The sequence below is a fragment of the Pseudorasbora parva genome, chromosome 7 (assembly GCF_024679245.1).
Source record: "Pseudorasbora parva isolate DD20220531a chromosome 7, ASM2467924v1, whole genome shotgun sequence".
Taxonomy (NCBI): Eukaryota; Metazoa; Chordata; class Actinopteri; order Cypriniformes; family Gobionidae; genus Pseudorasbora; species Pseudorasbora parva.
Window position 1 is genome coordinate 8,557,329 of NC_090178.1, and position 14,881 is coordinate 8,572,209.

The 14,881-nt window shown below is 36.6% G+C and overlaps 1 protein-coding gene across 1 annotated transcript in view; it reads right to left on the minus strand.

The window, feature by feature from the left end:
- The window catches only part of syngap1b (synaptic Ras GTPase activating protein 1b), a 203,012-nt gene that overhangs the window by 19,381 nt on the left and 168,750 nt on the right, over nucleotides 1–14,881 (minus strand). Inside the window, 3 exon segments of the mRNA XM_067447984.1 lie at nucleotides 6,971–7,182; nucleotides 12,086–12,262; nucleotides 14,046–14,489. Coding sequence (XP_067304085.1) covers nucleotides 6,971–7,182; nucleotides 12,086–12,262; nucleotides 14,046–14,489 — 833 coding nt within the window.

Below are 14,881 nucleotides of genomic sequence, written 5' to 3' on the forward strand. Positions count from 1 at the left end.
TGTGATCGTTTATTAACAAAGATCAGACAAAATGTCATGGGATCACACACATTTCACAAGCAGAGGTCACGAGAGGGAATCATTAATAAACCTTCATTGTGCTATTTGTCATCGCTACAGTTATTAAGGTATATTTATTGCACACAGTTTGGTTATATATATATCGTATACAGAATATATATGATTCTATGCTCTATATTTCTGAATAAATAGCTTTTAAAAGAATTTATAGGGAAGCAATGTCTGTTATTGTTTTCTAACAGTATAGATTATTTAATACAGTCATTTTTATACATCAATTCAATATATTAAAGACTAACAATGGAAAAGAAAAAAGCTTAAAAGGTTTATTTCAGTGCAAACATTCCATATTCTTTAAAATTATTATTTATATCAACATCACATTACAAAAGAGAGTTTCTAAAAATTAATTTCAGTCTTAAATTGATTCACTTTTTATGTTCCTTGAGCTATAATAAATATCTCTATGTTTATTTCACAAACAGCACCACACAAAATAAGATATTCATAAGCATGACTACTCACTTACCTCATGTTTAATATTTTATATTGTATATTCTTGCCATTGTACATTGAACATAATGCCAAAACACACTCAACACACTGATTTGTGTAAATATTTATCTATGAAGGTTAAAAACAAAAGAAATCAAAAGAAAAGAAATGCTTATTGTGTATTTTGCATTATTAAAAATAAATAAATAAACAGCAGCATACATTTAAGGTAGTGCAATAAATACCGTGAAATATAAATACAAAAATATAAATAAATAAAATAAATATTTTATAAATATATATTAAATACATATAAATGCAATATAAATAAAGTACATGTAAAGTATGTAATTATATATATATACACACCAATCAGGCATATCATTATGATCTTTAGGTGAAATGATCTCTTCATCACGGCACCTGTTAATGTGTGGGATATTTAGGCAGCAAGTGAACATTTGGCCCTCAAAGTTGATGTGTTAAAAGCTGGAAAAATGGGCAAGTGTAAGGATTTCAGCGAGATTGTAAGCGTAAGGATTTGAGCCAAATTGTGAAGGCTAGATGAGATCATCTCCAAAACTGCAGCTCTTGTGGGGTGTTCCTGATCTGCAGTGGTCAGCATCTATCAAAAGTGGTCCAAGGAAGGAACAGGGGAGAACCGGAGACAGGGTCATGGGTGGCCAAGGCTCATTGGTGCACGTGGGGATCTAAGGCTGGCTAGTGTGGTCTGATTAAACAGATACTGTTAGAACTGTAGCTCAAATTGCTCAAGAAGTTAAAGCTGGTTCTGATAGAAAGGTGTCAGAATACACAGTGCATCACAGTTTGTTGCGTATGGGGCTGCATAGCCACAGACCAGTCAGGGTGCCCATGCTGACCCCTGTCCACCACCGAAAGCACCAACAGTGAGCATCACAACTGGACCACAGAGCATTGGAAGAAGGTGGTCTGGTCTGATGAACTACGTTTTCTTTTACATCACGTGGAAAGCCGGGTGCATGTGTGTGGCTTACCTGGGGAACACATGATGCACTATGGGAAGACGGCAAGCCAGCATAGGCATTGTGATGCTTTGGGCAATGTTCTGCTGGGAAACGTTGGGTCCTGCCATTCATGTGGATGTTACTTTGACACACATAACCTACCGAAGCATTGTTGTAGACCATGTACACTCTTTCATGGAAACAGTATTCCCTGGTGGCTTTCAGCAGGATAATGCGCCTTGACACAAAGCAAAAATGGTTCAGGAAGGGTTTGAGGAGCACAACAAAGAGTTTGAGGTGTTGACTTGGCCTCCAAATTCCCCAGATCTCAATCCAGTCCAGTATCTGTGGGATATGCTGAACAAAAAAGTATGATCCATACAGGTCCCACCTCACAACTTAAAGGACTTTAAGGATCTGCTGCTAACATCTTGGTGCCAGATACCACAACACACCTTCAGGGGTCTAGTGGAGCCCATGCCTTGATGGGTCAGGGCTGTTTTAGCAGCAAAAGGGGACAAACACAATATTAGGTGTATTAATGTCATGCCTAATCGACTTAATTGCACATTTTTCTCTAATTAATCGCAATTAATCACACCTAATATTAAAGTTTTTAATATAGTTTTTATATTGTAATAATTTCTACATTTAATCGCCAAATAAATCTAGAAACAACATAAAGACAGTATATTTTAAATATTTGAGCTAACAGGAAATATCCAGAAATGAAATAAAGTTATCAAACACTTCATCATGATATTTGTTGCACTACCTTAAATGAAACATTTTCTATTTATTTTGGATAGAAACATGACCTGGAACAGGTTTTGTGAAATTCAGTCACGAGTTTGAATATTAGGAATCATATCATATCATATATATATGAGGCTTGTGTTTGAATATAAGCTAACACAAGCCTCTTACTGAAGTTTGGAAATATCTGCTTTATTGCATATTTCAAAATGAATGCTCCTGACACTGAAATCCAAATGTGATGAGGAGTGGTTGACACATGAGATAGCTGTTTTTGTGATAGCACATAGAGATATGGAAAGCATGAACATCTGAAATATGATCTATTCACCCTTTCATCACACAGTATGCTCCAAAACACAGTGAAGAGAGAACATGAACGTGTAGTTCAGGAAGAGATGATTCTGTGCATTTTCAAGATGTTCTGCTACAATTACTGACGGTTATGTGGAAGAGAAATCCCCGGCACCATTTCTGTTTCAAGACAAACAGGTAAACGCCGAATAAAGGCTTGTCTACATACTTTATTATTGCAGCTATACGCAGATTTTCACTCATTAAAGGATCAAATCACCCTAATGAATGAAAATCATCATCATTTACACACCCTCATCTCATTCTTAAACCTGTATGACTGTCTTTTTTCTGTTGAACACAAAAGTTGATGGTTGCTTTTATGGGGCCCTATTTTAACGATCTGAGCTCATGGTCTGATGCGCATAGAGCAGGTGTACTTACGGCGTCTCCGAATCCACTTTTGCTGGTTTAACGACAGAAAAACCGGTTGCCGCCAGGTGCAGGGTCTAAAAGGGTTGTACGTAGTCTTTTAATGAGTATGGGGTGTGTTTTGGGTGTAATAAACCAATTAGAGTCTCATCTCTCATTCCCTTTAAAAGCCAGCTGCGCTTGCACCATGGAGGATTCACTATTTACATGGCAGAATTTGTGAGCGGAAAGACTGAGCGCTTCTCCAGAGAGGAATCATTTTATTTTTAATATAATTTTTTTTATTTTTTAAATAATTTAAAAAGGTGGACACATTGTGCACCCACCTATAGACGCACATTACTAACGCACCCTTTAAATGGGCAGTGTGTAGTATTTATGAGGATCTATTGACAGAAAGGCAGTATAATATGCATAACTATGTAGTGGAGTATAAAGGCCTAACATAATGAACCATTATGTTTTTATTACCTTAAAATGAGCCATTTCTATCTTCATATGCCGCGGGTCCCCTTACATTGAAATCTCCATTTTGCGCCGCCATGTTTCTACAGCAGCCCTAAATGGACAAACTGCTCTACAGAGCGCTAGTCACTCTCTTCTCTCTCTATGTCTCTCCGACGACATATTTGTGCTGTGTCGGCCACTGTAGCTTCTCTATGAGCTTCGAAAGGGAGGGTTGAGCGGTGGTGATTACAATTCACAACCTCACTGCTAGATTCTGCTTAAATTCACATACTGCACCTTTAAATAAAAAACTAACAAAACAATGCTAGATGGTAGCCTAGAAATCTAGGTGCTAGATGCACTAGTAGTAAATATAATTTGCAGCCAGGGCATCTAGCAACTCTCTTAAGAGCTTGAAAAGACCTTGTTAAAGGTGGGGTAGGTGTTATTTCAAAACCGTTTTAGAAAAAGGACTCAGGCCGAGTGGAATAACAAACTTGTAGCCAATCAGCAGGTAAGGGGCGTGTCTATGGTGAGACGAGAGGCTCGGTGCGCATCATTATTCAAAACACACGAGTCACACAGGACGGACATTAGCCAAGAAAGAACTAATATATGCTGGCTTTTGCTTGAATATGCTCGTGTGTTATCTTGACTTGTTTGTCCATTTGCAATCGTATTGTGTCTCACTTCAGCGATGATAAAGACCCGTTCATTTCCACACCGTATGGAGCATCTAAATCCCCTCAGTGTTTCAAGGTTTCAAGCGTCAGCTCACAAAATGTGTTCGACAGGTAAGATACTATACTCCTAATATATGTTTGTTTCCGCTTTTCATCTATATAATCCATCCGGTCATAATTGTAATATGTCGTTAGCTGGATTATCGTGCTCGTGTTCTATCGAGTTGTTCATGAGAACGGTTTGTGTGTGTTTTTGTGATCGCCATAACTCTAATCTTGTCATAATTGTAATATGTTCGTTAGTTGGACTGTCTTGCTCGGGTACTATGAGTTGTTCACAAGAACGGTTTGTGTTTTTGTTATAGAAGGGATGACTTTTTCATTAAATATTCAACCTGGATTAGATACACAGAGATTATAGCCGTTGATGCCTCTGGGTTACGCATGTGTGGGGCGGAGCTATCAAAATAGGGGCGAGACCCTTTTGGGGGTAGGGGCGTGTTTGTTTTGGTGATTTGAAATATCAACAACGGTTACCAGATAGCACTTACCGCACCTTTAAGACCTTGAAAAAACAAACTGTAATCAGTCCAATCGCATTGTGTATAGAGTCGGTGGGCGGGCTTAACATAATGACGGCAGAGTTGTGACGATTCCACATGCTTCTTAAAAACAAAGCAGCTGGTGAACGGCGGTCTTTGAAATCGGCTTTGGCCGAGTTTTGTCGACCGGATAGGGCAAAAGTTGAATCTGTCAACTAGTTCTGCTTCACCTTCTTCGTTGCTCTAGTTGGCTGTAGCGCTATCCTATTGCGTGCAGAAGGAATTTGTAAAGCAACTGTTTATCCCGCCCCTCGGACATCTTGATGTGGGTCTGGCTTGTCTGGCTAGCTCCATGGCGCAGTTGTTTTAAATTGCCTCAAAATAGCAACGCGCCAACAATGCGCCTGAACACACCACGTTTTCAGACCAGATGCACGTGCATTTACTATTTAAACAATGTGGTGCTGGACGTGATAAAGATAACTGGCTTGGGCTGAAACTAGCAAAAAACAGTTGCGTTTGCTGTTGAAGTATGATAGGGCCCATGCCGTTTTTTGTGCTTTTTGGTGCTTGAGAGAACAACAAAGCAATGTGAAGATTTAAAATAAATGATTTTGTGTTCCATTGAAAAATGAACAGTATACAGGTTTGCAACAACATGAAGCTGAATAAATAATCACAAAATTTCTGTTAATAGATGAATCATACTTGTAAGAGCTTTTTTCTTTTGCCATTTTTTCTTTCTGAACAAGTTCTTTAAACATTAGCTATTTCTTTTCAGCTTAAGCATAATTTATGACACTTTGTCCATGTCGAAATTGTCAGATGGCAGTGTTTAAAATGACACATACATGAACAATGCTTCCAACATACGACTGCTTCAATTGCAAACACATCCTGTTCATCCTGAGATCATTCCAGAAAGGCATTGCACTAATACACGCCAAGGAAGGAAGAGACGATGATTTATATTTTATGCCCTTTTGGGAGTAAGACCCCTGGTCTCCCTTCACCATCTGAGTGTCTTCACTCCATGTCTTCATTCCTAGAATTGGATTGAAATAGCAATATACTCTGTGACACAAAATATGCAGTGAATGCTGCATTACAGGAAGTTACATAATCATTTCATCAACCAATGGGTGGGCTGATGTCATTTCTAACAGTGAATATTGGAAGATGTGTCTCTGTAGATTCACAAAGATGGGAAGAATCCAAATAGCACAGAGTAATAAAAATGATGAAATTAAACAAAAACAACAACAGGAAGGAAATAAACCCAATTCATCAATTAAAAAGTAGCTTTGTGAAAACACACATCACAACAATTAAAAAAGACTGAGAAGTCCATGTGTAAACTAAATACATTCACGGCAGACGCTCTAGGAAACCCCTTATAAAATGTAAAAAACATATATACAGTGACCCTAAAAAGTATTTGGACATATCGGTCATACTTAAATATTTCTTTAATGTCAAACAAAATATCAAAGCAACTGCAAACAAATTTCTTTAAAAAAAACAACAACAAAAAAACTTTTAAACAACCAAATTAAAATCCTAATTTTGAACAGCTTAAACTTCCTTTCAGAAGTTTAAGGTGAGCAAGAAAATAAATTATGAAAAGAAACATACTTTTATTTAGCAAGGATGCATTTAATTGATCAAAAGTGACAGTAAAGTCTTTTATAATGTTACAAAAGATTTATTTTTCAAATAAATGCTGTTCTTTTGAACTTTCAATTGATCAAAGAATCCCCAAAAAAAAGATCATGATTTAAAAAAAAAAAAAGTTTTCAACATTGATAATAATAATAATAATAATAATAATAATAATAATAATAATAATAATAATAATAATAATAATAATAATAAAATGATTGAGCTGCAAATCAGCATATTAGAATGATTTCGGAAGGCTCGTGTGACACTGAATCTTTGCATCACAGGAATACATTGTATTTATTTTAAAATATATTTATCAAATATATTTTGATTAAATAAATGCAGCCTGGGTGAGCATTTAAAGACGTTTGCTTGAAAAAATGTTTTGCTTGAAAAGTGTACTTTTGCTATATTTCTTTGAATTAATGTCACTTGATTTGACATTTTGATAGTTTGATATTTTGTTATGTAATGGGATGACATTCAGACATTTTAAAGTTTGGCTTAAATGTCCAAATACTTTTTGGGGCCACTATTTCTAAACAGAATCACGCGAGGGGCCATCGTCAAATGAGCTTAGACGGAACCGTAAGCAAGTACACAGCAAGCGTGACCACAGCTGTTTCTCCAGCCTCTTTTTTCATATTACCTGTCTATAATTCCTTTAATTTGGTTGTCTTTCTCCATCTGCTGCTGTCTCAGTCTCCTCTCGCTGTCATCCAGTCGGCTCTGATACTGCAGCAGGATTTTATTGGTCTGCTGCTCCTGAGTTAACAGCCTCCTCTCGTACTCCTCCAGCTTACGGTGTGACATCATCAGACGCTCCTTCAAAGAGTTGATCTCCTCCTCGTATTCACGCACCTGCGTCCAGACGAGAGATGAGGACAGTGGGCATGTTATCACAGCAGATGTTACCTTCAACTGGATGGTTTCGTTGAGACAGTCAGGTAAATTAAGCTAGTAATAGCCTTGGTGAGTGACTAACAAAAGTATTAAACTATTTTTAAAAATAACAGTTAACAAAATTTTAAAAAAATTAAGATATTAAAAATTAACTGAATAATTTCTAATAAACTAAATATTATCCATTAAATGGGTTTAATAAACTAACAAAATATTATTAAAATGATTTAAAAAAAAGATATAAATAAAGGATTAAATAAATAAAAACATTTTAATTAAATAAAGAATAAATAAATTAAAGTAATAACGAAAGTATAAAAAATAACGTATAAAAGAATAATTTGTGACAATACTAATTAACAAGATATTATCCATAAAATGGCTTTAATAAACTTTCAAAATATTAATAAAATCTACACTTTCTTTTCAAGTATTATACAATGAAAGTAGATAATAAATAAAGGATAAAATAAATGTAAATATTTAAATTAAATAAAAAAATAATACATGAATTAAATAATGAAAGTATTAAAAAAATGAACAGAATAATGTGAAAATTATAATGAACAAGATAATATCCATTAAATGGGTTTAATAAACTATCATTTTTTAAAAATATATAAATAAAGGATTAAATAAATGTAAACATTTTAATTAAATAAAAAATAAATTCAGTATTATATAAAAGTCATAATTAAAGTAAAACATAAATAAAGGATCAAATACATGTAAAACTTTAAATTAAACACAAAATGTATTAATTAATTCAAGTAATAATGAAAGTAACAGAATAATGTGAAAATTATAGTGAACAAGATAGAATCTATTAAATGGCTTTAATAAACTTTCAAAGTATTAATAAAATCTACAAAAAATGCAATACAATTAAAGTATTAAATAACTGTAAATAAAATAAATAAATAAATACAATAAAAGTACTAATGAAAGTATTAAAAAAATTAAAATAATAATCTGTGAAAATTATTCCAATATTATACATTAAATGGCTTTAATAAACTTTCCAAATATTATTAAAATCTACAAAAATGTAAAAAATAAATAAATAAATAAATGTAAAAATTTAAATTAAATAGATCAAATTAAATAAAAGTAATAATGAAAGCATTAAAAATTAACTGAATAATTTGTGAAAATTACAATTAGGATATAATTCATTAAATGGCTTTAAAAACATATTATTAGACACGCTATATGAGGACAGTGGGCACGTTATAATAAAAGTAAAGGAAAGCCAGGCGTACACTGTAAGAGCTCACATAATTTTTAATCTCTAGGGAGAAATCGTGTGGAAACTTTTATCACGGCTCACATTGTGCGAGGGAAATTACGAGCTGAGGTGAGGATGTTACGACCACCTCCCGACCTTGTTTAAAAAAATTGGGGAGTAGGCCCATTTTGACCAGTGTGTAGGCTGTCTACTATTGCCATATGATAAACAACCACATCACATAGGCTAGATCTATGAATATTATTATAGCCCGGTGGCTTCAACCCAACAGCGTGCGCATACACTGACACACACACAAACACACACACACACACACACACACACACACACACACACACACACACACACACACACACACACACACACACACACACACACACACACACACACACACACACACACACACACACACACACACACACACAAATACACTCTAGTTGTTTTTGTTGAAAATAACGGCTGTGCTGTTCTCTGCTTATCAGCAAATCAAATGATGCACACAAGTCTTTTTATTTTCTTTCTTTTTTCTATCCGAAGCTATAACAACAACACTGAAAGCTCCAGTCTCCGTGTGTAGTGTGAATGCTCATGGGATTGCCGCTGGTACAGTCCTGACGTGTTCCAGCTGCTCTGACACAATTATCAGGTTAAAGGAAGTGTATGTAAGTTTGTGGCCAAAACTGGTACTGCAATCACTTTTAAATGACTGTAGAGCGGTGTATCCCCTCTCCCCCTCCCCCTTACTCGAGGTTGCCAGATATGCTGCAGGATCCAACAGGAACGTTTGTAGCTGCATCTGAGGTAACTAGAGCAGAGCTGGCAACCCGGATGCCGAAACACTACTGACTTCGTGATTGGTAGATAGGTGGAGGGCGGAGCTTCAGGCCAAAACACAAAACGCTGCAACAACATTTTTGAAATGACAATATCCTGGCCGGACTACTGTTTTCAGTGATATAAGTATTTGAAATTAACATGATTTCTTAATGTCTAGTGACATATTAGGGTCATTTTATGATTAACTGAAATGCATTTCTTACAAACACCTCCCTAGATGTTTATCTGCTTACCCCCAGTGCATCCAACATGTAGGTGTGTTTGTTTCTTCAGTAGAACACAAATTAAAGAATTTTAACTCAACCGTTGCTGTGTGCAGGTCATATAATCATGTGAATGGGTAAGGCTCTATAAGAGCAAAACATACAAACAAAAAAACATGCTTAGGCAATGTGCACAAACACCCTTCTGCTCCTGATGACACATTGATTTCTCAAGACACGACCCGATTGGTTTCTGTGAGAAACCCAACAGTATTTATATATATTTTTTTAACCTTATATCCCGACGAGTCTCATCAAGTTTTCCCATCGTCTATTACTTCCGTATAGTGAGGTCAAGCTGATGCGATCATAGATAATATATATATATATATTGTAAGGCCGCCCAAATCGTCCCAATGGAGGCTAACGATCGGCGGGTGAAGGTCGCTGCGCGTTCGTCTTTTCAGCGGGGAAAAGGGGATTTTATTCCAATTCCTCGTTATCTGACTCCATTTAATTATAATTTAGAATTTAGGTTAGAATGCCAATTGGTTATTTGGTCATTCATTTTTAATAGTTGAAGTACACATTTAATTATTCTGTTTTCCTTTGTTGAAATTATACCCAACCTGAATAATTCCAGAGCAAGTCAGAATCAATCAAAAGTATAACAATTTATTTAACACTCAGGTAAATGTATAAAGCCAATTACATAGTCAATTCAAAGGTAATCCATATATAACATCAAATAGTCTAAAGTAAAGAATGAAATGTATACCTGACTTCTGAAAATTACATAATGCTGGCTATCTTAAGACATCCAGCATTACGGGCTGACCGGTTTAAAGTGTCAAGCCCTGAGCTCTTTGCAACATTTCCTTAAATACCCAGAAACAAATGTACAAACTCTTTCAAATGTAAACACGAGTGCACAATGGGAATTTGCATTGATCAAGACTTGTATTGATGCAAAGGCCAAATGGTTGAAAGCCACACCCACCAAACTAAGACAAGATATCTTTAAACTCTTAAAACATTAATTATCTTTTGGTTAACTTCTGTAAGGATGAGATCTTTGTACCAGTCGCACTGAGACATTTCAAACGATATCAAACACATATAATACTGTATCGTGTGGATTGACATTGTAATATAGAGATTTTGTGTGTATTTTCAGGTGATCTCAGCATGAGACAGGGAAGGAATTGGTGGAGAGGGGGTATATAGGGAAAGATGTAGATTAGCTGATAGTGAGGTGAGACTTGCGTCTCCAGTGGTGTGTGAGGCACAGTTCAGATGTTAATTTCCTTTATTTTCTCAGAGAGTCCTTGTTCTTCATTCAGACATTTCGGCATATACTAGTTTTTTCAGTCTTACAATATATATATATATATATATATATATATATATATAATAAAATCTTAACATTTTATTTAGAAGTTATTTAGAAGTTAAAGAAGTTATTTAGAAGTTAAAAATCTTCATTTGTTTTCCACTGAAGAAACAAACACACCTACATGTTGGATGCACTGGGGGTAAGCAGACAAACATCTAATTTTAATTTTTGGGTGAACTAACTGATTAGTAATATGTGCAATGCCTCACAACCTCCGAAATCGCAGTGTACGGTTAAAAGCTAGGAGTAGTGCCCAGCGTTGCTGATTGACTAACTAAAAGTGGTGATGCTACAGAAGTTCTGGCATCATTTACTTACTCTCATGCTGTTCCAAATACTTTCTTTCTTCTGCAGAAAAAAGGTAGATTTCTGAAGGATATCCATGGCAGGATATTCTTCTAAAATTCATCTTTTGTGCAAATAAAGAAAGTGATGCCGTTTTAGAATGACATCAGGGTTAGTAAATAATGACTGTTTTTATCATTTTGTAGCTCAGCCATTTTCAAAACAGTGTGTTTTTTCCAGTAATGAGCAACTTTCAGATTTTGGCCAAGGTTCTGCAACTTATAAGGAAGCATGATTTTGCTTCCTACAGCTTTTCCGCAAGGAGCATTTGTTGCCTAGGTGGGCAACTACAGTCAACGCAAAGGAACAAATTCTCCTTGCAAACCACAAAAAGATGCTGATTCATAACTGATTTTATTGGCAGATTTTGAAGATGAAACTGTCCTTTAACAGACACACTGAGAAACCGTGAAAAGAGGTTGAGTGTCACCTCTACACGAACATCCAGACGGGGGAACAGAGGGTAAAGAGCAGCCGGGACGTACTGATTGAAAGCCCATGCTGCTCTCTCCTGTAGTCTGTTCATTCTCATTGGATATTTAAATAATGCATAAATCAGGCACCATCTGTTGCCAAGGTGAAAGACGTGATATGCATTTCCTTGACACTTGTGTGCTGAGGCACAACTGCACTGAGTGTCTTGGGACATTTTAATTTGCACGAGTAGGAAGAGGAATCGAGCACGGGTTCGGACCGAGAACAAAATGACTCTGAAGTCATTCTAATTCAAAGCTCATGACAGCATTCTAGCATGGCACTATCTGCTGGTTTAATTAAAATAAACCCAAAGCATTTAGCTAATAACGCTGGTTGAGTAACAGAGAAACACACCCTGTCCAGACGTGACTCGTCCATGCTCTTGGAATACTCCTTTAGCTTGAATTCTTCTCTGTCGATGCGGGAACTCTCTATGTCAGCAGAAAGATGGGGCATGTTGGACACCCAGGCGACCGTTCGCTCAGAGGCTGGGGTCAGGGGGTTGAGAGTGGATGGAGATTGGGAAGAGCCCTATGGAACAGAACAAAACCATCATGTAAGTATGGAAACTCCGCAGAATTTACACATCACAGAATGTTTTTTTTACTACATATGAACTCTTTGTGGCTCTTATATGCAAACTGAATAACAGATGATATAGCAAATAGTTAAGAGCTAGAGGCTAGCTCCACATGACATCCTTCCTGACCTGAGTCCTGCTACCTTTGCACTAACGTTAATCACCGCAGTTGCGCTTAAGAAAATCACAACTCATTGGACGTGTCAAACATCAATTTAAAGAAATATTAAAGGTGCACTATGCACATTTCCGTAAGCTAGAGGTCTTCTATTACAAAACAAAGGCGCGTAGTTTGAGGACGCCAAGTTTGAGCGCAGCATCTTGGGACATGCGGTCTTCACCTCACAGCCGGTGGAAAATAGGACACAGACAGAAATCATGTTGATGGATGTGATTATTAACGTTACTGTAGTGTGAAGCAGAGCAGGACCGAGTGTTGTGGAGCTGAGCACGGCCGCTGGAGCAATTGTTACACAACACACGCCTTACGGGCAGCGGGACTTTTATTATGAAGGGACACAGCCGCCGGCGCTATTTCCACTTTTCTGGTCATGAGTATGAGGAAACGCAGCTCTGTTTATCGTATTAGATACATTTAAGTGTGTTTAAAATGATGTTATGACGTTACTCTGTGCATTCGCTCAGCGGCTGCAGTGACACTTGTTCACACTGCTTGGTATGGGAACCTGACTGTTCAATTAAAAACAAAATTAGTACGATTAGTACACACTGCTCAAAAAATCATAGGGTTGAAGGATAAACAAATTATAAAAGAGCTGTACGAGGCATCTATTCTTAAACAAGCTAAAAAAATAGTTGCTGATGACACACATATTTTGCATATGTATTTTAATTTGTTACCATCAGGGAGACGATTTAGGGTCTTGAAGTGTAAGTCAAATCGTTACAAAAATTCTTTTGTGCCAACTGCGGTCAAAATCTTAAATAGAGAATCTTATGTCTGATATATAATGCTGTTATTTTATATTAAAATGTAGGCTTTTTATGTATGTTTGTATGTATGCAGGTATGTATTGTTATATTGTACACTGGCCGTGTCATGATGTCTAAGACAAATTTCCCAGCAATGGGACAATAAAGTATATTCTATTCTATTCTATTCTATTCTATTCTATTCTATTCTATTCTATTCTATTCTATTCTATTCTATTCTATTCTATTCTATTCTATTCTACACTGCTAAGAGTAAAGCGCTTCTGGAAACCGAGGGTAAAGCAGATAGACGTAATGAAAGGAAACTCCCTCAAACGTTATGTTGAGATGTCAAGGGGCATTGGTTAAAAAAATTTCTCACAATTTACTAATAGTTGAAAACATTTGGGATATTGTAAGTACTGGTGGTTTTTGGATATTTTACTGCAAAAATAATACATAGTACACCTTTAACATAATATTTACATAATAATCATGAATATATGAATATATATGAATATACTCATGAATAATCATGAGTCCTAATATGTTTGAGTACGAGTCAAGATTGAGTGCAAATGCACATGAGTTTGAATGAGTTAAAATTACAATTAAAACAATTTGGTGGCTTTTATTTTTACTTTTTAAGGGTTCCACAATTTTTCCATGACTTTCCATCACAAATGACTCAGAAGGGATTTTTAAAAAGATTTTTAAATAGATCACACACAAAGAGAAATATCTAGCTGAAGAAATACTAGATAAAAACATGGGAGTAGGAATGGTTTGTGATCCAAGCACCTGTTTGCTCATGGTAGGCTTGAGCAGATGCTGTTGCTGGACCTGCTGCCGTTCCTGATGTGATTTTGATTGCTGTGTGGACTGCGGCGTTCCGCCCTGAGAGCCCTGGGATCCCTGGCTCTCCCTGGTGGAGCTCTGCTGATGCGGCAGGCCAGGGGGTGTGCTGTCTTTGACGGAGAGCTGCTGCCGGGGCCCCTGCGGGCGGCCTCCGAAGCCGGCCTCCGGAGACTGGAGCAGGTTTCCACTCTGCGGCCTGGTCTTTGCTGCAGGGGTGGCGGCGGCGGCAGAACTCACGGAAAGCTGATGCGAGGGTTGCGATTTCATGCGCTGTGTGGGAGGAGCCATGGAGCTTTGACGGACAGGCTGAACGGTGGTGGGAGGCGTGGCTAGTGATGAATGAGATGTGCCGGTCTGCGATGCCATGCCTGCCATCTGCTGCTGCTCCTGGTCATGAGACACATGCTTAAAAAACAACCTTCATTTCTGCCACTTATTTCTAAATCAATTTACTCAGAATTTAAATGGATAATATAACAATATTTTACAGATTTTTTGCTTTTAGGGACAAAAAGTGCCATTGGATAATTGTTTTAATGGATGGGGTATGACCACGTCAGGCTTTCATCTCACGGGTTACATTCATCTCATGATGAAGGTATGAAGTCTTGTTTTGATTAATTTGTATTTCCAACACAAATTACTCGGGCTGCACCAACATCAAAATTTTGGTCGATACCAATAATGATAGTTATTTATATTTGAAAGCTGATAACTATAGTCACAATATTTCATAACATTCCTCATTTAAATAATTCCCACCCAAGCCATATGCACAA